The 25350-nt window shown below is 47.4% G+C and overlaps 1 protein-coding gene across 1 annotated transcript in view; it reads right to left on the bottom strand.

Moving 5' to 3' along the window:
* Positions 1–25350, bottom strand: part of VIT (vitrin) — a 116164-nt gene that overhangs the window by 32278 nt on the left and 58536 nt on the right. The window contains exons 7-11 of the mRNA XM_004466032.4: positions 19602–19793; positions 12660–12716; positions 11278–11343; positions 4973–5017; positions 3860–3922 (exon numbers count right to left, since the gene is read on the bottom strand). Coding sequence (XP_004466089.2) covers positions 3860–3922; positions 4973–5017; positions 11278–11343; positions 12660–12716; positions 19602–19793 — 423 coding nt within the window. The remainder of the gene's footprint in view (positions 1–3859; positions 3923–4972; positions 5018–11277; positions 11344–12659; positions 12717–19601; positions 19794–25350) is intronic.

Raw genomic sequence — 25350 nt, 5'->3', positions numbered from 1 at the left:
CAAGTAGATCTTTAAGGAAAAAAAGGTAAGGAATAAAGAGGTAGTAAGATGTGGGACATATTAATCTATTTATACACTTCACGAGATTTTTCACTGGTCTCCCTTCCAAGTTCTAAACACTTGGGATAGTACTTATTTCCATAACCATTTTAGGATTTTATGTATCACCACAATTCTTGACTTCAGAAGAACTGATTTCCCAGTTAAGCTCAGAAAGACCTCCAAAATGGTTCCTGAGGCTCCGATCTTGTATATGCAGACCTTCAGATATGGAAGGTCACCAAGGCTGAGTCGCAAGAGCATGGGGCCTTTTGCTCTCATCCTGACTTTATGGAATTATGTGTTGGGTCTTTACAATGGTGTGAAATCTGCAAGGCCACTGCTGTGGGGAGGGCTAGAATTATAGTATGAGAAGTTGATACCAATCTTCTCTTTCACTTCCCTGGGTGAGGAACCAAGAAAATTATCCACATGTATCTCCAGGATATCAGCATTTATTTGCAGCTATCTTAGATTATTTTTCTTTCTTTGAGTTGTGATAGAGACTAGAGCAATGGTCCCCAGCTTAGGATCTCTGGCTCTCTGTGATGATACGAAGGTTATGGTTTATGCAGTGGGGATGGTGGGGCTGCAAGCTATTTTCAACATCTCAATTGCTAATAAAAATTGGTAGAAAGCTACATTGGTAGAAAGGTTTTAATTGAAATTATATTAACTCAGTGTGATAAAATGGATTGGTCAATGCTGATCATAAGTTTTTTTTTAAAGATTTATTTTTATTTATTTAATTCCCCTCCCCTCCCCCGGTTGTCTGTTTTCTGTGTCTTTTTGCTGCGTCTTGTTTCTTTGTCCGCTTCTGTTGTCGTCAGCGGCACGGGAAGTGCGGGCAGCGCCATTCCTGGGCAGGCTGCACTTTCTTTAGCGCTGGGCGGCTCTCCTTACGGGGCGCACTCCTTGCGCATGGGGCTCCCCTACGCGGGGGACACCCCTGCCGTGGCAGGGCACTCCTTGCGCGCATCAGCACTGCGCATGGGCCAGCTCCACGCGGGTCAAGGAGGCCCGGGGTTTGAACCGCGGACCTCCCATGTGGTAGACGGATGCCCTAACCACTGGCCAAAGTCCGTTTCCCGATCATAAGTTTTTAATGGGCGCTATATATACCTTTGATTAATAAAAAATGAGAAATACATTATTTAATAACTACTTTGGGAGACAAAAATATTTTAAAACAGAGTTCAATGGAGGGAAAAAAAGAGAGAATAAGAGAGCGTAAAGTTAGGAACTGCAGGGCTGGAGTAGGAGCGATGACGTGTGAGCCAGCGGAGCCCTTCCCGAGTGAGAGCACAGCTGCCCAGGACAAGCCCAGGGCAGCCTGAGCCCACGAGGCCACGCGCTGGCTTCTGTTTCATACTTTGCATTTCTTTGATGTGAAGGAGTCGTGCTATTCCCCGAACCTTCAGAGGTAGGGAGAGGTGTTTCTTTCCTTTCCTTTTTGTTTTTGTTTTTTTTAATGAAAGCAAGAATTGGACATGGATTGAGAATTTTAGGCAGGAGAATTTATGAGGCAATATTTATTGACAAAGGACACTGCTGAATTGTCAGAGTAAGGCAAAAAGTTGTCTGTGAGAAAGTACTGTATTATCACACATAGATGCAGGGTAATCGAAACGGTGGGGGGAGAAATAGAAGATGACAGGGACCTGTGTGGGCCCCGCTGACTCCCCTCCATCTGGACGGGGCCCTTGCTTGTGCCTCTGCTCTTGAGCAGATCTTGTAACTTCCCTCCTGTCCTGCCAACTCCTCCTGCTCAACTTTTTCCCTGTCCCAAATTTGCCTACATGCCAGCATGACCCTTGGGATGAGGATGGGAAGAAGCAAATAAAATCCAGAAGTAGAGTTTAAAGATGAAGCAGAACTGCGCTATGGCTTGTCATATGCTGGTGTCCCCCAAGTAAGACCGAATTGGCGGAGTTCCCTCTGGGGCTGGCTCCGTCTGGGCTTGCAATGTGAGTTGTGTCCACCAGGTGGCAGTGGTGTTCTTTAGGGTTTGCCGAATTCCAGCAACAAAGATTTGCTGGAAAAGTGGACTCCCAGACCTAGAGAGTCGGTGCTGCCCTTGAAAAGAGCCCCAGGTGGCTGTGTTCACATTAAAGCTGAGAACCACTGCTGAAGGGGGTTTCCCCTCCAGAAGGCAGCAGCTTGGTTCATTATGCCTCTAAAAATGAAAACTTGTAAGTACCAAAGTTGGAGTAAGGGTCAAAGGGATTTAAAGAAAAAGAAAGTACAGGGCTTTCGTAGCATCTATTTTGGCTCCTCACAGTCGGGTTTTTTCTTGCCTTATTACATTTTGAACTGTGCACAGGACCCCTGTGCTCATCTCATAGCTAGGTGCTGAGGGAAGGTGGCCCTCTAGTTCCTTTGTTCCCTTCACTCACTAGCCAATGATTGATGTTGGGGTCCCCTTGGCCTCCCCCTTTCACAGAAGTATTAACAAGCTCGGCTCTAGGTTCCAGCCCAGGCCATGTGCTGACTGGTACCTGGGGGCTTTGCCATAGCGACAGGAAGCATCAGTCCTAAAGGGCAGGACTGGGTGATGAAATGTTCTGTGGGAGACAGAGGCTGGCAGACAAGGAAGAAACACCAGGAGATGGGTCGTCAGGAACCCATCTATCAACGTTCTTAATTTTGCTTTGGTTTGCAGCAGCGTGATAAGATTTTATAGGCGGATGCAGAGTTGGCCGATGTAGTAGTTCAGTGTTTCTTACCCTGCATATGTGCCCGAGTCACCTGCGAGTCGCTGGCAGCTCCAGCCAATAAATCTGCCTTCGGGAACGTGCTGCCCAGTGGGCTTGGGTGGCGCCTGAGATCCTGCAGCTCTAACAAGCCCCCAGGGACGCTGACATTGCTGGTCTCCAGACCACCCTCAGGAGAGCAGGTGGAGGGAGAGTGTGACTTAGTAGGTGGGAGGCAGGAATTGGACAGCGCTAATTTTTAAAAAATGTCTTCAGGAGATTCTCCGCTGTGGCCAGGTTGAGACCCACAGCCCATGGGTGGCTGACCTGCAGGGACTTTCTGGGGAACCTGGAAGTGCTTTCCTTGGCTTGTGGGATGCTACACCCTTCTGGTTTTCCTTTTACTCTGGCCCCGTCTTCCTGGAATTCCCTCTCCTCCACCTAGTTAATGTTGCACTTTTTCAGGTTTAAGTCTTTTCTTTTCCCTAGACCACATTCTCATAGCCTGGGTTTTGAACTATACATCCCGTCATCTTGAGACTCAACATTTCTAACTAAGCTAATGTGGGCGGCCAACTACCTACCAGCTGGATGTCTCACGGAAGGCGATGGAGATCAACGACCTCCCTGCCCCAAGCTGCTCCGTCTCCAATGACTTAGCTCCAGGGATGTACTATCTACCCAGCTGCTCAAGTCATCTCCACCTGCGTCCTCTCTTGCACCCGCACCTCCAGACCTCTAGATTCTTCCTTCTCTGTATCTCTTGAATCTATTTCTCCCCATTTCCTCTTGCAGCTCCTTGCTCCAGCCGCCACCCTCTCCTGCTGGACCACTACATCTGCCTGCCAGCGGGGTCCCCCTTTCAACCACTCTCATCTCCCCAGTCCATTCTTTACCCTGTTGCCATAGTGATGTTTTAAAAATCCAATCCCTGCCCCCTCACGCCGCCGACGCTTTAAATCCTTCAAAAGCTCCCCCTTGCCCTTAGAGCAGTGTGACAGAAGAGTAGGGATGAAAGAGCCACAGCAGCAGAGAGGTGGGTTTGGGTGGGAATGAGTGGGTAGAGAGCAGGCAAGGGCAGATCAGATGCGAAAGCCACCATGGGTGCCTTGTTGTCAATGACTTACTTGGATCTCCCTGGGATACTGGCTCCAAAGAATGTGTACTGAATTCTTCTTTTGGAACATATCCTGGAAAGAGCAGTAAAGCTTTTGGTGACTTACAAGCCCCAGGCAGGGTCCAGATTTTCCCAGGGGAAGGGGACATATGGGGTAGTCACACCTAGCTCATGGGGGCTTGGCTACAGCTGACTGTCCTCATCGCCACCCCACCCCACCCTAAGAAAGAGAAGAATGAATGAGTATTTACTGACAGCTGAGTAAAGACACGGTAGGCTGCTGGGTACTGCAGGAGGACTTGGCAGTCAGGAGAGTTGAGTTTTGCCTCCTGCTGCCCTGTTAACTTATCCCATCTGAGACTTGGTGTCCTCATCTGAAAGCATTAAGCGCCTTGCTCTCATAATTACCCCCCTGTAAATGTCTACAACTTGAGGCCGGGAACATGTCTTACCATCATAGGTAAACCTTCCCTCGGCCCAGTACCTGGAGGTCCGAGTCGGTGAAGAAAGATGAGTAAGACACAAGGGGCAGGGGATGGGGGCTGGAGGTAAAGTGGGGGCGGGGGAAGAGGATCAGATACAAGTAATTAAATCAGAGGGCCAAAAATGCAGCCCTTTCCAAGCAGGCTGCAGACGCAAAAAGGTTTTTTTTTCTCCTTTGAGAGGCTGTTTATGTGAGTTGAATCTCAGCTTCAGGGGATTTCTTTAGAGCCGTTTACAAGGGAGCCAAGATCACAAATACACCGTTTAAGGAAATAAAGACAATAAATGAAAGTCGTTTCAGGCTTGGTCAGGCCAAATTGCTTAAGAGGCAGAGAGACGCTTGTAGCACTGCGGTTGTGCAGGTCTCAGAAAGCCCTGAGGCCTGGCATCCTGGGAACCGAGAAGGTGGCGGCCCTCTGCCTGCACCGGGCTGCAGCTTGCTTTCCCCTGCTTGTTATTTTTTCCAATTTGCAAAGCACATGATTTCATCGTCCCATTAAAGGTCAACTTGCTCATCCCACTTCCTCCCATATTTCAAACAGCCACGCTGGGTGTCGCACAGCATTTCTCAGCCAGGAGCTTCTCAGGGAAACTCCTGAAGGAGTTTCCTTCAACTCGGGGAGGTTGGTTATATAATTACCTGCATCTAAAAGGACCGATCCAGGTTTCCACAAGTCCGTGTGTCCTGAGTTACAAAATTGAAAAGAGGCAAACTTGTTACTTAAACAAAACCAGTGAGAAAGGTCTCATTTGAACTGCAAAGGCAAAATGTTTCCCAGGCGCGGCCGAAAGTCCAGGAGAGGAGCATGGGACGAGGCTTCTGGATGAAGCGACCTGAAATCTGTAGGACTTTTCCATCTAAAACTCTTAAAGCCAAAGGTAAAGTGTCTTTGCTCCTTTCTTTCCTTTGGCACCAAGAACCACGGAATGTAGAAATTGTAGGATTCAAAGGACCCTAAAAGACCTAGTCCAAAGCAACACCCCAGCCTTCTTCTACAACATCCCTGCCAAGTGAGTGCTGACTGGTGCTTGAATCCTTCAGAGACAGGGAACTCATTACATACCCAGCCAAACTAGTACATTCCTTCTTGGACTATTGAGACCAGGAGAAAAATTCCACTGTACGCAGCTGAAATATTTTGCCCAAATCTCTCTCCATCCATTCATCCATCCATCCATCCATCCATCCATCCATCCATCCATCCATCCATCCATCCAACCATCCATCCATCCATCCATCCATCCATCCATCCATCCATCCAACCATCCATCCATCCATCCATCCATCTAACCATCCATCCACCCACCCACATTTATTAAGCTTCGCCAGGCACTTAATATCATTCCAGGTACATTTGTCCCTCTTGTCTGAGTTTTTTCCCTTGGATCTACAAGAACAGATCTGGCCCCTTCAAGAGGCAGCAGACCACCTGTTTCTTGGGGCTCCACTCCTCACTGAGCGCCTCAAGCAGAAGAAAGCAAAATGACAGCTGGCATTTGACGGGCAGCGAAGTGTTCAACGCCCTTCCCAAGGAACCAGTGCTGATAAAGTCAAAGGGGTGGTTGGGAGGAGAAGACTCTTCCCTAACAGTCCCTGGTCCCTTTGGGAGGGGTTCAGAACTAGCACAAACACCGCGGAAGACTCATAAAGACCCCGAAATGGCTGTGTGCAGCTACTCCCCCCTCCCCCCCCAGCTCAGAAGGCTGCGGGCATCGTCATTATTTTCACTTCTTAAAGGCTATCAGCTCGGCTGTCTGCCAGAATTATGAGAGCACTCAAAAGAAGTGATATTTTTCTTCAGATGATTAAGATGCCAGGCAATTTGGAGAAGTAAGCAATCTGCTCTTGAACACGCTGGTTTAATGGTGGTGAGACCTCGGTTTGATCTGGCTCATCTGTTATCCAGGTGTGTGACCTTGAGCAAGTCACGTCCCCTCTGTGAACCTCAAGTACTCTGTGAATAGCAGGAGCGTATTGGGCTAGGCGGTCTCCGCGTTCAAAATATTTATGATTTGTATTTTTAAACATTCTGCTTCTTTAGCCTTTTTACTCTCTTGCCACTTACTGGTGAAAATATGCACAGTGCTCTTTTCCTAAAGCAGCTATTGGGCTGGTGGCATCCCTCAGCTTCCGAGCAAGGCTTTCTGCACCCTGGAATGCTGTGAAGATTCGAATGTTGGGTGCTCTACTACTTTAGGAGGAGATGAACAGCGCCCTGACGTCAGGGATTTCCTAGCCTCTCCTGTCCTGGAAGTCTGTTCTTCTATTAGGGTGACTTCCATTTTATTTGTAATAGTTTGAACCAAATCACTTTCCTCCGAAAACTGAGGGCTGGAAAATATTTGGATAGCTGAGCTTGGCATTTCTCGGCCTCTGTAGCAGCGAGAGGTCAATTTACAAGACAGTTTGTGTTCTGAAGTGAAGGAGGAACAAGGCCCTTTGGGGAAGCAAGAAGTCAGCGCCTGGGGCTTACCCCCCTTCTCTGACCCCCAGTTTCCTCCTATGGAAAGCTGAGCTCATGTGGTAGGAAACCCAAAGGAGATAAATGTATATAAAATCACTCTGAAAGTGCCATTTACTCTTTAAAAAACCAGGCAATTATTTTTGTGACAATCCTTGCTTGGTCATCCGATAGGGAAGCTAAGAAAAGCGTTGGTTCTGCATCATTTCCACGGTAAGCAAGCAGAAGCAATATTTACTGAGCGCTTGCTCAGTGGCTTGAGACAAGTATTATGTCGCAGTAACACTGTGCGGTAACTTTGACTGTGAGCCCATTCAACAGGTGAGGAAGCTGGGGCACAGGGAGGGGCAGACAAGCCCAGGTCGGAGACCCCCGAGGCTCCTTGCCCCTGCCTGCGTCTCCCCTCTGAGGAGCCGTCGCGTCGCCAGCATCTCGGGGGGCGCGGGCAGGCTTCCCCTAGCTCACGCCGAGTGAGAGGGTTAGTCTCGTGTGTCCTCTGAGCCGGGTGATAGGGTGCAGTTGCTTGGTCAAGCGAGCGCTGGCCTGGTTGTCACTGGGAAGGTATTTTGGAGGTGGATTTGCATCTAGGGTCAGCTAACGGCATCGTGGCTGACGCGTCTGAAATCACCAGGGAGACTGCGCTCCGCAGTGAGGGACGTCTCCTCATCCCCTCGGCCGGAGGCCTTCAGAGCCAGAGCTGAGGATTTCAGAAGTCAGAGAGAGCTTCTGCCTCTGCTTCCGCCAGCCAGCTCCTCCTGGGGAGTTCAGCGTCACCTCCGTGAGGCCTTCCAGCCCGGGGCTTGCCTACAGGCTCTGGGCTTGCCAATGCCCACGGCGACGCGAGCCCATTCCTGTAATAAGTCTCGCCTCTATCCGGTAGGTTCTGTTTCTCTGAAGAACTCTGACTCAATCACCAAGTGCAGCTAAGTCCTCGACAGGGCCAGGGGCCACGCCTGCCTGGAGCCCGGCAGAGCGCCTCCTCGCTGTGCTTATAGCCCCTGCTGCCCGCCCCGCACCTCTGGACGGCCCGCAAGGGGTCCCCGCGGGACTGCTCCACGCGGCTCAGGCCCTTCGGCTCCCTGTCCTCTCCCCTCAGCGACTCCTCCCTTTTTTTAGGGAGGGCGGCAGCCTCTGGAGCTGTGGGGACTCTCCTGGCCTGGGGTCTCAGTGGCCCCTGGGGCACCTCCCCTGCCGCCCTGAAAGGAGGGGCACCGAGGCGCCCACCAGGCCCGCGGCCCAGCGCCCAGGGAAGGCCGAGGGCCGCCTGAGGCCCGGGCACGAGCCACCGCGGCATCGACAGTCCCAGGTTTCCACATGGGTTCAGCTGCGAAGCTCACGGTGGGGTATTTGGGACCTGGTGGCCTTTCCTCATGGGAACAACATGAAGTCTGTGGCTAGGTTTCCAGGCCAGTGAAGTTCATTTCCTTCAAACAGAGCTCGCGGTACTCACAGTGAAAGGCTGGCTCTGAGGAAAGGCCACCGAGTTCTAACTCAGCCCCCAGGGCGCAGCGCACACGCCCCGCCTTTCCCTGGGAATTCCGCTGGAGCTGGTGGTTCCTGGTAGGGGGGCAGGCAGTGGGCGCTCGGTGTGCTGGAGGCAGGGCCTTCTGAAGACTCTGTATGGGGAGCCTGGGGCCTGGGAAGGCAGACGATTCCATCCAGAATCTGAGACTATTCGATTCGTTGCTGAGTTCTAACACCCAGCACTGCGTCTGACACGTGGTAGGCTCCATACATAAATGAAATTAAAGAGCAGTTCCCCTGCGGGGGGGTGAGGGGAGAGGGAGGGGGTGTGGGAGGCTACTTCTGAGGGTAGAGTCATGGGGGTGTGTCGCGGGGGCCGTTCACCGGTCCTAAGTCTGATGTCCTGCAAGCTGGGCTGAGCTGGAGGGCAGGAGGGCACCATGGTTCGGCTCATGCGCAGCTCTTTGTGTGTTAGTGGGTTGCCCTAAACACGGAGGAAACGTCTAGCGGGGCTCACGGGAATTGATCTCCTGTGACAGACGTATTTTTATCAGTGATCAGAATGGAGACAGGTGGCATGCTTATCAATTTTGTGGATGAGACAACGGTTGGGAGGACAGCTGGCACACTGAAGGGCAGGAGTAAGGTCCGGGAAGATTGCGACAGGCTAAGGGAGAATTCAATGGCGATAACCTCAGCTGCACTAGACAGGATTAGGGTGACCCCCTACAACAGAAATATGAGAGAAACAAGCCTAGGGACATTAGTTATTGCAGGCTCAGGGGAGAGGAGCCAGCGGTGAGCCAGAGCTGTCCTCAGATGGACCTTGGGATGTTGCCATGGAGGCTGAGTGCCCAGGACAGGGGCCACCTGCACTCACCCAACCTGCAGCATCACCCTGAGCTCTGTGTGCCCTGGGGCAAGAGGCACTACCAAGGCACAGGGTAGCTGGAGGATGAACAGGAAACTGAGTCCTAGAAAGACCTGTTGGAGGAACTGGAGAAATTATCTGGGGAAAGATGAGACAAAAAGGAGGACATGAAGGCTGCTTCCATATATTTGAAAGGCTCTCAAACTTTTTGGTCTCAAGACCTTGTTATGCTCTTAAACATTATTAAAAGCCTTCCACCCCACCCGGCCAAGAGCTTTTATATATATGGGTTTGAGTTTTTGTTTTTTACCATAGTAGACATTAAAATCAGACATTCTCCCATTGAAAACAGTATAGCTAGCAATTTATTTAACTAGTAATTCTCTTAAAATAACTAGATTATTATGTTAACAAAATTTTTTAATGAAAAATAACTGTTTTCTAAAACAAAAAAGTTAAGGGAGAGGAGTGGCAAATTTCTCCAAATGTCTGACTAAACAAAAGGCTGCTGGGGGAAGCGGATTTGGCTCAACTGATAGAGCATCCGCATACCATGGGAGGTGCAGGGTTCAAACCCAGGGCCTCCTGGCCCGTGTGGTGAGCTGGCCCATGCGCAGTGCTGATGTGCACAAGGTGTGCCATGCCATGCAGGGGTGTCCCTGTGTAGGGGACCCCATAAGGGGAGCCGCCCCACACAAAGGAAGTGCAGCCTGCCCAGGAGTGGTGCCGAACACATGGCGAGCTGACACAGCAAGATGACGCAACAAAAAGAGACACAGATTCCAGGTGCTATTGACACAGAAGAATACACAGCGGACACAGAAGAACACACAGCAAATAGACACAGAGAGCAGACAACTGGGGGGGGGGGCAGAGAGAAATAAATAAAAAATAAATCTTTAAAAAAAGGGCTGCTGGAACTGGCTATCAGCTTCTGCAGTCAACCTGTTGTGATATGGTGTTTTGGTAAAAGTCTATGAAGAAAACCTGGGCCCTTGAAGATATATATTAATAGTTGGAAAAGGAGCTCCTATTGAGATAAATCAGGAGCAGCAGGCCAAGATCTCCAGCTGTCTGTCTAACAGTGCTGTCCCCCCAATGGAAGGGCTGGGGAATTCCCTGGCACATGAAATTATCAGGCACAGGGTAAAAGCATCTGACAGGCATACCATAAGGGATTCCTTGTTCAGTTAGAAAGCAGATCAGACAAACATTTTGCAGTTCTTTCCAACTCCATGATCTACGCTGATATTACAGGTGAGGAAGTGTGCAAGATTATGTCCAAGTGCAAGCTGGTTGAAAGATACCTAAGAACCCCAAACGCCCTTACGTGCCTCCACTCGTGGAGAGTGAATAGGAACCCCGACCGCCAGGCCTCTGTGCCTGGTCTTGGTCTGAGCCCTTCTGGCTAGGAGAGTCCCTTCAAGGGCTCTGAGAGCAGGTGGGAGGCCCTGAATCACTCAGATCCAAGTGGCAGGGATGATGGGGGGAGGGTGGAACAGCAGAGACGGTAGGACTTGATGGTAGGAAAAAAGAGCTAGAGGCACCTGTCTGGGTCAAAGAGATAAGGCATAATCATTGGAAGCCTGAAGAGAGTGGAGAAGACAGAGGGACTCATTGAGCTGTAGCTTGAGAGGATGGTAAAGTTAGCTGTTAGTTAGAGAGGATGGTAAAGCCAGAAAAAAGGGGATGTGGCTATATACCAAATACAACCTTGAAACAAATCTAGGGTTGTCAGGCAGCGAAAAATAGGAGATGGAGACGAGGCGATTTGCTCGCCCCTCCCTCAACCCTTCCTCCAGTTCCCATCTCATTCGTGGTCTATCTGAGTATTTGCGCTTTATCCCAGAGGCGAGTCTGGATGGCCAGGTGGGGGCATGGGCAGCTCAGCAGGGGGCTCTCGAACTGACAGAAACTGGATGAGAGCCCTGGGGCATCTGGCTGACAGAGGTTTTCTTTCTGATACACTGACAACAGACAAAGCAAAGAGGCATTTTCTAGAGGTTAAAATGACTCAGCATGACCCCAAACTCTGGAGACCTGGAACTGAGCTGCAGAGGCTGGCACTGAGTGTGTGGGGAGGTCAGTGTTTGCAAGTGAGCGCAGACAATCCTTGGGGTGCAGGGATGGTGAGCAGTGGGCGCTTACCCAGGCTGATATCCACTCCAGGAGGCTTCTGGAAAGCAGCTTCCAAAGAATCCTGCCTTTGGATACCTGAGAGGATTACATAAGGTCACCGATTTACATGCAACCAGCAAACTGCTCGTTTCCATTATTTTGCCCCCTGATGAAAGTGACGCGAGCTCAGATTTTCCTTGGAAGTCAGCCGAGCTCTCTGTAGTTGGGTCCACTTTGAGGGCTTGCCGAGGAGGCAGAAAGGCCACAGGCCTGCTGAGGCCTAAGATGGCCTTGGGCTCTGGCTGGAGCAGCTTTCTGATTCTTAAGCTCTTTCGTCCATGCAGGAGAACAGCGTGGACCCTGCCAAAGATGCAATGATGCACCTTGTGGAAGCTGTGAGCCCTGTCCGGGTGACCCCGTGAACCCTTGCTCCTGATGCAGTGTCAAAGCAAAACAGAACCCAGTCTCTAGGAACCTTTTAACTCTAAAAGGAGGAAGACCTGGACTCCTCTGGACTGGTGGTCCGGGCCTCTTCCTAGCGTTTCAGCGGGAATTTTCTGCTTCCCTCAAGTCTGGGGACCAGACCCCATGCAGAGCTTGTGGAAAGCATCCAGTCCTGCTGGGTTTTCTTTTCAAGCTCTTCAGGCCTCAGCAATGCCACAGAGCAGGGAACGCCCCTCATCCCTCTGCCTTTCCACATCTTGAGCCACACCAGTAAGGGGTATACCCAGAAGTGAAGAAAGATGAGCCACGGAACGTCCCTGTTCACAGGAGACTTCCTGGAGAGGGGAGAATGCATCTCTATACTTCACGTTACGCAGCAGAGCTTCTTCACCTTTTTTTGTTCCATGGACCCCTTTGCCAGTCAGCTGAAAACCACGGACCCCTTACTAAGTCCACACTATGCTGTGTATTATTTAATAAATATATCGCCACCTGCACCAACACATCCCCACAAGAAGAATGTTACTTTACATTTTCAGTTCAAGCTCATGTACCCCTGGTTAAGCACCCTTGTTCTGGAAGGACCCAAGCAAAATTAACCTTGTTTTTTTCCTGGGAGCTGATAAAATTTCCCCCACCTCTTTCTGTCTAGTCCCCCAGCATAAACCTGAAGGTATCCCTTTCCAGGCTTATAAGTGCCTGGTAACAGAATCCTTAGGACCTTCTGTCACAACCTCCATGGAGCCACCTCTAGGGGGTTGAGACATGGGAAAGGCTTTGCCTATTGAACGATTTTCTTAGTTTCCTTACAAGTTTCCTTACAAGTTGGACCCTTGAGCAGAATCTTTGGTTGGCCTAATTGGTTTAATGCTTTCTGTTCAAATCTAAATCAAATGACAGATTTGGAAAGACAAACCTCAGGTAAGGAAGCTTGCTTTTCATCTGTCGCTGGCAAGGTGACTTCTTACCTGGCTTGTCATGGGTGTTGACCTGGCTGCTTGTGTAGGTGGTGGTGGGCCCGAGACCTGTAATAACATTTGGTGGTCAGAGCAGGAATCTTAATCTATCTCATTCTTTCCATGAGCCAACCTAGCAAGACATTTCTAAGGTCAGAACGAAGGTAAAGCTTCATGTTTGGGCAGTCTGAACCTGCCCTGGAGGAGACATTGAAATGGAAGGGGAAAAAAGAATTTAACTTAAAACCCTGCCTGAAAAGTCCTGGTAATAACAAACCTTGTATTTCACAATTGTCAAGGTAAGTATCTTTTACAAAAGTATCATATTTCTTTACGCTTCATTATTCTTTCAATAATTCTTCTCAAATGTGCCCCTCACTTATGAGAAGGATGAAGTAATCCTTCAATAGAAATGTCACTTAACATTTAGCAATTTGCTTAAAATGCATTAACATGGTATCAAAGCAAATAGCATTAGCTTTCTGTCATTTTTAAAGGTACACAATGGGTTATCCTTAATTACTTGGTGAGAGAACAAAATACATCTCAGCATTCATTATTTATTAGGCAATTTCTCTGAAACAAGGTTTTAAAAGGGAGGAGGGAGATGCGAACTCCTTAAAGAGAATGCAAAGCCCCTTTTGGGGAACGGGGACTGCAGCAGTTTGGCATTATTGATGAATTCCAAAAAGAAATGTTGGATTATGTTTGTAAACTGTTTTTTTCTGCTGGGCATATTAGAGAGTGTTGGATTCAGAGATTTTCTTTTACTTGATTAAATAATGATTAAGACTTTGATTGAGTCATGTCAGTAGGACGTTGAGTCTCTGACCCCTTGGTGGGTAGAGAAACTGCCCCATAGAGAAGGGAGGTTGGAGTTTTGGATATTGGAGCTTGGGAAATAAACACACGGGAGAAGAATACGGTGGGAGAGATGTGGCTCCTTAGACACAGCAGAAGCCCCGGGGAGAGAGACAGAGCCATTTGCCTCTTAGTCGACAGCTGACTCTGTGGAGCGAGCAGAGCAGCTGAGCCGGATCGAAACAGAGTCCTAGGAAGAGAGGAACCCAAGAAGCCTGAACTCTTGGCAGGTGTTGGCAGCCATCTTGCTCCAACATGTGGCAATAGACTTTGGTGAGGGAAGTAACTTATGCTTTATGGCCTGGTTACTGTACGCTTCTACCCCAAATAAATATCCTTTATAATAACCAACAGATTTCTGATATTTTGCATCAGACCCCTTTGGTGACTAATACAGGGGCCATGTCAAGAACCAAGTTTCATGGAGGAGAAGAAATGAGAGTTTGCGGAAAAATACCAGTTTCTTTTAGAACTGGATCTATTTGCAAGAGACTAGATCTATTGCAATAGCTCTATCTGTAAATGACTCCCTTTGCCTTTGGTCCAGGTATCTGAACATAAACTCAAAATAGCTTTATTTTCTCTCTAATCAAAAAGACAATCCATATTCACTATAAAGAGTTACATACTAGGTGTAATAAATTACCTGCCAATCCTTTCTTTAGCACTTACCAGCATGCAATTTTGGTACACAGTTTTCAATCTCTTCTACTATGCACATGTTCTCATGTACAACAAACCCAATTACAAAAATGAGACTGGTACCCGTGCTGTTTTGTAGCCTGCTTCTTCAACTAAACAATCTGTCACAGGCCAATCTTCCCATATCAGCAAGTGCACATATTCATCATAATTTTAATGGCTTTAGTGCAATTTCCTTAACTGTTATAATAATGGACAAACTGTTTCCATTTGTTTTTCTATTATGAACAACATCTGGGTCCATACTTTTTCTCATCCTTGACCGATAATTACCTTAGGATACGTAGCAGTTTGGTATTGTTTATGAATTGCAGAAATGGATATTGGATTGTGCTTGTAAACTGTTCTGTTCCTCTGGGCATACTAGATTGTACTAAATTTAGAGGTTTCACTTTTACTTGATTAAAGTATGATTAGGGCTTTGACTTGGCCATGTTGGTTGTTGTTGGGGACTCACAGAGAAAACAGTAGAGGAAAGAGTTTTAGTTTTGATGGTAGAGCCCCTGGAAGTAAATACATGGAGAAGGAGAATACAGAAGTAGATATGCAGGAAGAGAGGGTGCTCCACTGACTCAGCCCTGGGAAGACAGATGAGCCTAATAGTCTACAGCCAACCTTATGGAGATAACAGAGCCCAGAAAGAAATGAGCCCAGAAAGAAATGAGCCCCAGAGAGAAGGACGAGTCTGTGCCAGCCTACAGCTGGGATAGGAAGAAGCAGGGTCCAGGGGGCCTTAAGAGGAAAGAGGAAGGCTGAACCCTTGCAGACATTGCCTGCCATCTTGCTTCAATATGTGGCAACAGAGTTTGGTGAGGAAGTAACTTTGAGTTGGACTCTTTAGGGCCTTCTAACTGTAAGCTTCCACCCCAAATAAATACCCTTTATAAAAGCCAACAGACTTCTGGTACTTTGCATCAGCACCCCTTTGGCTGACTAATATAGTCTATATTCCTGGAAGTGCAAATTCAGGGTCATTTCTCTATACTTTTGCCAACACTGAGTATCATCAATTTCTAATCTGAATTGGTAAAACATGACATCTTACTGTTTCCTTTGCATTCACTTGTTTTCTGGTGAAACTGAACCTCTTTTTGTGATATTTCTTGGCCATTTGCAGTTCGACCTTTGTGTGTGTCTTGTCTGATCGGGACCTTCACTCATCGTTTTTCTGAATGCTCATCTTTCTCTTCATGTTTGTGAGGCTGGAGTTTAAGAAAACTCTTCTCCAGACACCTTAGGGAAGATAAACTTTCACAGGTGAGATAAACGTTGGTGTAAGGAAAATTGGATGTGGAAGGGATGGGCAGTGTAGAGGCTGGTCTCTCTTTCTGTCCCAGGTTTCACCACTCACTTCCTTCCTGTTGACTGCCCTTGGTCCGAGGGTGCGGTGGGGAGTAGGAAGTGAAAGATCACAGACACTGCCGTGCCTGGAGCTAGGTGGGGCTCTGCTCCCCCTCCCTGGCCTACACCTTATTGTGCACACATTTATTCACAGCTGTTATATCAGCCAAGACAGCCATGGCTTTTGGAAATGAACCTGATGAGGCAAAAACTGGGTGAAATCACTCGGCTTTCCAAGCTAGTGGTAGATTCAGATGGCCCTGAGGGATTCTGTCTTTTCCAGAACTCTTCCCTAGGCATCTGTCTGGAGCTGGCCGTCCAGGCTGTCCTCTCTGGCCCAGGGTGCAGCTCTATGACTGTCTGGGTTTTGTGGGTCCCAGTGTGGTTCTTGGGGTCTCCCATGAAGATTAGCTCTACTCCTGCCACTGTGAGGGGTCTCTATTGTTCTAGCTCTTGGCTCCCTTACTCTCAGCCTTGAACTTGAATTGCTCCTCTCTGTCTGGTTTGTGCAATCATGAGTCAGTTAAAGGGCCATGATGTGACCTTGGTATCCAGCTCCATCTTCCTTGGAGTTCTTCCACCTGTGTCAGCTTCTCCTCATGGGCTGGGAGAGCCCCTGTCTCCTCCTGCTGTAAAATTTCTACTCTGCGTTGGACTCCTTCCCAGTTCTGTGTCCTGTCTGACAGGAAGCTCTTTATCTCCCTGTAGAGGAGAGGTGACTCATGGATCCTAAGTCCAGTATGTAAGTGGCTTCTCTTGCTGCACTTCTCAGATGTCCTAAGCTGAAGTGGCCTCCTGTGAGATCTCGGCAGGATGTATTCACTGATGCACCCCAAAACCCCAGAACAGTGTCCCACACATTGTAGGCCAACAATAAATTTTGCTGAATGAATAAATGAATTAGGTTTTTGATTGAACACCCATCCACAACCACTTCTAGAATCTTAACAACAGCCACACATACAAGAGAAAATAGAAGAATACTTAATTAACTCACTGTCTATCTGTAGTAGAAGAGTTGTTCTCTTATAACTGGCAGAATATTTTGAGCTCATTTGAAGAACACAAGAGTTATCCAAATATTATTTACTATTTTTAAATATATTTAATGTAGTTAATATAGCTTAAAACCTCACAGAAAATAGTTATAGTTACACATTAAGACATAGGCATTCACAAAAGTAGATTGTGGTTACTAGGGCTATGGGTGTGGAATTAGGGGGATACAGTGCCTGACTGTTAATGAGTATGGGGCTTTTTATGGGAGGGTGATAAAAATGTTCTAAAATGGATGCGGTGATGATTGCACAACTCTGTAAATGTACTAAAAAAACATTGTAAAGTACATTTTAGATGGGTGAATCGTACAGTATGTGAAAAATATTTCGATAAAGCTGTTATTTTTTAAAAAGGCATTCAGACATCAATTTTCACTTTGCTCCAAGCCTTTCAGCAAGCAATACAATTTTTAAAAAGTGCTCTCTCCACCCCCAATCTGGCTCTTTCTTAGGAACCACAGTGCATGCTGCTTAGAGTGCCTGCTCCGAGTGCTGGCCCAGCCTTCTGTGGGGCAGCATGGATCCGGGAGCTGGACAAGGATGAAGAAGGAACACATCAGCCGGGAGGCTGTGGTCCAAAGTCCCTGTCCCCAAGCCAGGAATAATGAAGCTTTGCCAGATTGGGAGCCACTACTTTCAAGTTTCTTGAGGTTGTTCCACAAGCCCAGGCCCAATTTGCAACAAGATTTCAAAGCTCCCAGTGTAGCTAAGTAAATATGCCACATACTTAATTATACGTGTTATGTAAAAAGTCAATGTCCTCCAAATACTGTCTGATGCGCTATTATGAACTAAATACATTGTACAACATTGTATGATTTCATTTATAGAAAATGTAAATATAAATCAATTTATAAAGATGAAATTAGATTAGTGGTTATATAGGGCTGGGAAGGCATGCTAAGGGGTATGGAGTTTTCCTTTTTGGAATGATGAAATTGTTCTAAAATTTTTTGCGGTGATGAATGCAAAACATTGTGATTATGCTAAAAGACTGTTTACAAACTTTGGATAGATCATATGGCATACAAATATATCTCAATAAAACGGCTTAATAAATAAATAATTGTGCAAGAATAACTAGAATTAGCAGCTATGTACAGCAGGGGAAACATAGGGAGAGCAAGAGGTGAAGAATTTTCTTGTTTCTGTTTTTTGTTTATTACTATTATTGAAATAATGAAAATGCTCTTATAACAATTGAAGTGATAGATGCACAATTATGTGATTATACCAAATACCATTGATTGTACCCTTTGGAGAAGTTGTATGCTTTATTAATATGTATCAATAAAACTGATTTGCTTAAAAAATAGTTCACATCTTCTAAGGGGACAATGGCAGGAAACAACTTACAAATAGGTGCTCAGCAACTCAAAAATATTTGAAAGATCAAGGGTTCTCAAAGTGAAGAGCCTGATATTAAGGGGAAAAACCACTTCCGGCTACAGGACCCCTGTCCACCCCTGCCCCCCGGTATCCTTCCTACTCTTCTCTTGCTGTCCGGCATGCTCGTGTCAGCCTGAGTCTGAGTTAAGCATGGACAGTAGGAGAGTGTCTGGTGTATTTCAAAATCCCAAATAAATAATATTTATGATATCCTTGTTTTGGAACTTTATATCACAATTTCTTCTGTGAGTTGTCAGTAAAATGGGATAATAATAATCCCTAATTCGTCGAGCTGTTGGTATAACTGGCATATGGAAAATACGGAATATGTACATTCGGCTATTATTTTTCACTAGTTCCAGCCAGCGTTGCCTGAGTCAAGCATCTTCTAGTTTTGCCACTTCGTGCACATCAAGTCGGAGTTCAGGGTGGGTCAGGCCCCGGCGTGACTCTTCTTTAGAGCCCGGAGTGTTGGCTGACGGCAGGGGTGCCTGCTGAGGGGCAGAGCTGCACTGGGGTAGACCCCGCTCTGCCGCCTCCCAGCTGTGTGATGGGCCCGGTTTCCTCACAGCTCTTCTCCTGGATGTCCTCATCAGTACAATGAACTAAGCACATTAAAAGGCATCTATTTCACGTGTTATAATGACGATTCCATAGGCTAATCTTTGTAAAGTGCTTAGAACGGAATCTAGCACACTGTAAGCGCGAATTTGAATTTGTCAAATTAACAGAGGGATAGATAGCTGAGCTCTGATATGGACTGTGGGAAGGTCATACTATGTGGCAGTCATATCTGGAAGCTGGAGGCTGCAAAGCACAAATCCTGGCCCAGGGACCATGTGAAAAATGTAGGAAAAGTTATTGGGACAATAGTGGCCCTTCAGCAGTGGAATTTCCCACCCACTCTCCAAAAGGCCTTTAGAACTGAGGTAGGCACTTCATAGCCCAGGGTGCCGTGGCCTGCATGGAAACTCAAGCCTGGACTAGCAAAGGAGCTCCTAGAGTCCTTTTTGAGGTAGTGCCGAGACTAACTACACAAATGGAACTTTGCTAAAACCTAAAGCATGAGTTGAGAAATAGATACAAGCAGTAAGACAAAAACAATCAGAAAAGGGATAAAATTGTGAATTATCTGGGTTTTCTTAAAGGGATTCTTTTGGTTTTGTTTGTTTTTAATATTTGAAGACTTCCAGAAGTATGTCGTTGGTCACTTTAATAAACACCCAAACCCAGTAGTGTTTACATAGAAGCCTACTACCAACTGAGTTTTGGAGAAATGGGTGCTTTTGCAATAGGAAAGTTTCATGTAATATTCAACCTTCAAATGTACATCAGCAGTCCTATTTTTAAATTATATTAAGCTTCCTCGGCACAGTTTGCTTACCTCTGAGTTAGATCTTGAATTATTAGGTGGAAATTTATCCCTTAAATCTGGAATGTCATCAGTCACAGACTCCTGGCCTGGTTCACGAGTGCGCCCTCCTCACCCAGCTCAAAAGGTAAGAGACAGGTGCTATCTGCAGACTTCCAGACAGAGCTGTTTCTACAACACCCCAACCTCCCACTTTTCTTGTTGAAAGCAATACAGGGTCTACCCACTGACCCATCTCTCGGCTCCTGTGGCCCACCGGCTGTGGTACGGGGCTCCTGGCAGTAGAGGCTGCAGATGGGGATGGTCTTGGCAGGGCCGTGTGGGTGGCTTCAGCCGCCGTGGTAACCGGTACCTGAGTCGGGGTGACTGGCTGTGATGTTGTCCCTGGATCTGATGGCTTCTGATAGACTTTTGTTGTCTCACCTGTAAGAAAACAGAATTACATTGGGGTCTACAAATAGCTGCTAGGCTCTTACAGGAGCAGAGATAAAATTAAATGACCAAAATGATTGAGCGCTCACTATGTGCAAAGATCCGTGCTAGGCATCGTGGGGGTGATCGTGATGGATAACCCACGATTCCTGCCCTCCAGGAATCTACAGCCTGGATAGAGAGCTAAGTCAATAGACAAACCAAGGATTAAATAACAATAAAATATTTAAATGACAGTTTAAAATAACAACATAGTCAAGGCAGAAAATGATTAATTTATCAAATTAACCTAGATACCAGAAGCAATGGTTTATAAAGACATATGTATTTGCTATTTTAACTCACAATGGCCCAGATATAGAAGGTATTCTAGAGGCTTACACTGCAACTTAGTTAATACATTCTGGATTTTCTTGTTTTCATTGGTTTATGACTAGTCAACTAGTTTCTTCACTTGTGGAATGGGGTAATGGAACCTTAGATAATAAGGATCATCTAGCTTCTACTTCTAAGTTTTGCTCTTAGGTTGGGCCTGACAATTTAGGTTCCTTCCACATTTGTAAAGACCACTGTAGTTGACTCCTTTCAAAGTAAGTCTCCATTTGGGCTCCCTGAGAGAATCTCTGAAGGTTAAGGACATGGGGTAAGTAGCTATCCACTGGGCATCGGAGGCTGTCTTGAGGTCCGTGGACCTGAGCCTGAGGAAGACACCCCAAAAGGAACAGCTTTCCCAGCCCCGGGCGGGAACAAGAGCTCATGTGCCGGCTAGACCCCCTGGGGGCATGCCAGCTGCTATTCCGGGCAACTGTGTAAGTTCCCTAGGGCTGCTATGACAAATGACCACAAACCGGGGGTCTCACAGTTCTGGAGGCCAGAACTTTGAAATCAGTATCGCCAGACTGGAATGGAGGTGTCGGCAGGGCTGTGCTTCCTCTGGAGGCTCTAGGAAGTGTAGGTTCCTGTCCTCTTCCAGCTTCTGTTGTTTGCTGGCAATCCTTGGCTGTGGGCACATCACTCCAGTCTTCAAGACCAACATCATCAACTCTCTCTGCTCCATCCTCCCGTGGTCTCCTCCTCTGTGTAAAATTCCTCTCTGCCTCCCTCTTATAATTAAGGGTATGTGCAATTGCCTCTAGGGTCTGCTCAGATCCAGGATAAACTCCACATTTCAGGAATCTTAATCATGTCTGCAAGATTCTCTCTCTCTCTCTCTCTTTTTTTGCCATATAGGTAAATCCCCAGATTCCAGGAACTGGGGTGTGCAATATCTTTTGGGGGGCCATTAGTTGGCCTACTGCAGCATCCCAGGTCCAGCCTTCATTCTGCTTAGACTTGATGCTTTTTGGCACACGGAGAGCAGGCAAGGAGGAGAGCATCTGAGATAAGAGGGCCCTGCACTCTTCATGGGAACCATCCTCTTTGACATCGTGTGGCATCCTGGGAAAACAGTGCCAGATCCATTGCCCCAGACAGGCCGTGTGGTGGGGTATTGAGACCCACTGCCCAGCTCTAGCTCCTGTTCATTTTCCTACCCTGACATTGACATTTCCCATGGGAATCACGGCATTGACTTTGGGGAGCTGGTCGGCAAACAGCACCCCTGGAATTGGGTTAGAGCCCATTCAAGCCATTCACGCTGCCCAGTGAGGCAGGAAGCAGAACCCACATTTACCCTGTTTCTTGCTAAGAGTTGGTCACCTTTAAATCCATCTGCAGACTATGCCAGACACATTACTAGAGGGCTGGCAGCAGCCTCCAGGGTCCAGCCAGTCTTCACACCATCCTCAGGCAAAGTCATACCTGTGTAATTTACGACATTTCCATTCCTTTAAATGGATTGAGCTTTCATAACAAGTCCTAGGGAGGTTTCCAATTTCTCCCCAGTACCCCTTTGTCTTACCCTCTGGTAAATGCTACCAGGCATTAATGCCTCTTTAGGGAGATGTAGGCCCAGCTTTGACCAATTCATCCAGGGAAAAGACATTGAAAAGAATCACTATTTTATGGAATGAGACGTAATTATTAATTTGAAGAGAAATATACAAGTAAGCTGACTGTACATTTTACTTGCAAACCATTAATTAAACTACCACGTACTAAAAATAAAGCTTCTACTCGCAAACAGGGAATACTTTTGTCACCCTTAAAGTTATTAGATGTTGAAATTTTGAATGATCTTTTCCCCACACCATTAGCTAATTCTCAGGCTTCTGACAACACCAGTCTGCCTTTGCTAATATTTATTTGCTGGAGAACAGGTTAAATATCTTGAGGACAGTCTTTGTTTTGCTTGCTTAAAACACAGGCATTTTTAAGCATGTCAGAAAATCAACGAACAGTAGCCATCTCTCTGGGCTTCCACAGGCTTCCATGGCTTGTTGTTTTTTCCTGCTCACTATGATGGATCAGAACTGTCTTAAAAGAGGAGACAGAGAAAATCACTCCACCCCAGTTACTCCCATTTCCTTACAGAACGTAATACCCTTGATGAGACCCAAAGTGAATTCTTCATGGGATCAGGCTTGCTTTTGAGCACTCTGAAATAAGACTAATAAAACCGTTACTTCAGACACTCTCAGATACATGGAAAGTTTGGTCTCTTTTTAAAGATTTTCATGAGAAAAAATTTTAAAACTTCCTTTACACTCTGAACATCTTCCTCTTCTGGACATGGCTGAGGATGACTCTTGACAACAGCCTCTCAACAGGAGGAGGTTCCTTGGAGCTTCCCACGCCTGGCTTATCACCGGAATTGCCGCAGTGGTATTTAAAGTACAGATTCCAGGGCCCTGCACATAGAGATGCCGCTTTACTCCACTGGGTGTGGGCCCTGGGAATCTGATTGGATTACCATGGCCGGCCCTGGATTTGACTCCTAGCTCCACCCCTCCCCGGACCTTGCTGTCCAAACTCTCTGGGCCTGGCTCCCTTTGCTGGAGAGCAGGGATGGTAAAACTCTTTAGCAGAGCTGTTGTCATCACTGAGATCTTGTCTACAAGGGGCTGACATAGGGCTTGGCACATGGTAGGTGTTTGATAAATTGTAGCAGCTGCGGTTTACCGTCATGATATGCCTTTCCTTCCCCCGCTGGAAAACAGTGCTTTCAGGAGGTGTCAAATGTGAGCAAAATTGAAGCCAGTTTAGCAGCAATGCCTGGAGGTCAGGAGGGATGAAGGAGGATTTGGTTCTTCCCATCACGAACTCGTTACACATCTTAGGGTTATGTATGAGGGAAGGCAACCTAATGTGTATTAACTATTTAGTATGTGCCTGATACTATGAAGGCCTCTTTTACATAAGGAAGTTGATCCAAATACTCCCCTTTTTAAGGCTATTCAAAGAGGTCAAGAACAGCGTCATGCAGATGGCTGTAGAGCCAGAATTTGAACCCAGATTTGTTTGATTCTGAATTCCATGCTCTTTTCCACAAACGGGGAGCAAAAGCAGAAGGTAAGTCACACGAGTAGCTGGAAGATACCTGAATGTGGGTCCCTTCAGAGGGTGTTTTCTGGGGTTTTGGCTGAAGAACCCTATTCTCAAAGGAGGAGGATGAGTTGGCCTTGGTGGGCACAGGCAGTGCAGGCAGGTCTGCTACCATGGACTTGAGCTTGACTTCTCTCCAGGGTAAGGGGGTACACTCACAGCCCAGGGGAGCTAGCAGGGGTTTTCCTGGGCACTCCTGCTCAACAACAACCAGTGAGGATTTGCTTTCCTTCCTCTTGCTGTGGTGTAGGATGTGCCTTCCTAGTTTCTGGTGAACTTCCACAAGCTACCATTTATCTATTTCTCTTCAACGTGTCACTTTTGGCTCTAGTCAGGTGACAGCTGCCTGCCTAATGGTCACTACCTGCCTGTGGGAACACCAACCGAATCTCGGGAAATGCCTATTTCCAGTGTGCGCTCTGCAAATCAAGATGCCTTCTCACTTTCGAATGAGATAACATCCCATGGAAGGAGGTTGTTATGCTTTTGGGGGGAGGGGGTATCCTAAACTGATTTACCTGTTAATTCAAATTCCTGCAGAAACTGGGAAACATTTTATAGGGGCATGCAGACACCTAAACTGAAACCTAGTTTTCACATCTCCATCCCTTCTGCTTCTCTCAATTACTAAAGGAATTTTATTATTTAAAGAAAAGTTACAACCAAGCGGCCCATTCCTTTGGAGAGTTTTATTTGAATTGAGGCAAACTTACTCCCTGGTGGGATTGTGATTTTAAAGAGAGGTTCCTCTATCTTGAAGCTGGGTGAGGTTGCCAAGTATCCCTTTTATGTCGGAATCCTTAGAGTTTAGCTCATGGCCCAGTGCATAGAAGGTGCTTATGGTAATTGAATAAATGAATGAATTGAATTGTCAGACTCTGACAACCGTGAAGCTGACAACCACCCGGCTGATACCAGGTGATACTGCCATCGAGGGTTGAGGCAGTTTAGTAGAGGGGACAAATGAGGCCAGTGGTGTCTGGTGTTTTAACTATGACTTTTGCTCATTTGTATATTTATGTAGCAACAAATTGTAAGAAAAGCACCCTGGCTCACCAGCACTTCTCCTGGCTGTGAGGCACTCAGCCATGTGAGGTGGGTGCTCGCTGGGGTGGACAGAAATGAAGTTTTGGAGATGGTCTCTGCTGTGGAGGATGTAGAAACCCAATGGATTTTTTTTAGGAGGTACCAGGGATTGAATCCAGGACCTCATATATGCGAAGCAGGCACTCAGCCACTGAGCTGCGCCACTCCCCGCAGTGGATTTTACAACCCAGGTCACCATTTGTCTGTGTTTCTCTCCCCTATACCTCCCCGCCCCAACTTTGGCTGCTTTCAGGTGGTGAAATCAGAGTTTCAGTACAGTTTGGGTCAGGTAGCCTGTGCCTTTGGGCAAGGTACAGAACTTATCTCGAAGTCCGCTTCCTCGTCTGCAAGTGTAGGTGAAGTGCATGCTCTGCCTCCCGCCTGTGGTGTAGTACAGGTGCTGGCTCAGAGGCAGCGCTTGGGGTTGTCACGGGAGGTCGAGGGGGACCCTTTCTATTGCGCCAGGGTTCTGACCAAGGCCCGAAGCTGAAGCCTGAAGGCAACAAAGGACCCCCATTCTAAATGTACAGAGCTGCCACTGAGCTGCCTACAGGTGGGTCCATCCCAGTGGAACCTGCAGTCACCAGCCCCCCCCCCCCCCCCCCCCCCCCCCCCCCCCCGCACGGCCAGTGGAAGGGAAGGACCAGAAGGGGAGGGGTTAGTGGCCACCTTTTGGGAGTGCAGTGTTCAAGGTGAGAGGCTACTCCCTCCCTCCTGCATGCTTTGTCTTCCTCAAACCAACAAAAGGAACGTGACTCCAAGAGATCATTCCTCAGCCAGCAGAGTGGGGAGAGGGGCAGCTCGTTCCCAGATGATGCTCCCTGAGTCACGGACCCAGATGGTGCCCTGTAGGAGAGGAGCTTGGAGACAGAGTTTGGGGGGAGTGTCTGGGAGTCCAGAGTGTGCTCTCCTGTAGGGGAAGTAGGAGGAGCTTGCCCTGTGGGCCCTGAAGTTGGGGGCTTACTTGAACAAAGAGGTG

Source organism: Dasypus novemcinctus, chromosome 17 (assembly GCF_030445035.2).
Source record: "Dasypus novemcinctus isolate mDasNov1 chromosome 17, mDasNov1.1.hap2, whole genome shotgun sequence".
NCBI lineage: Eukaryota > Metazoa > Chordata > Mammalia > Cingulata > Dasypodidae > Dasypus > Dasypus novemcinctus.
Note: the sequence above shows the minus strand (reverse complement) of the source record. Positions and strands in the feature narration are given on the sequence as shown.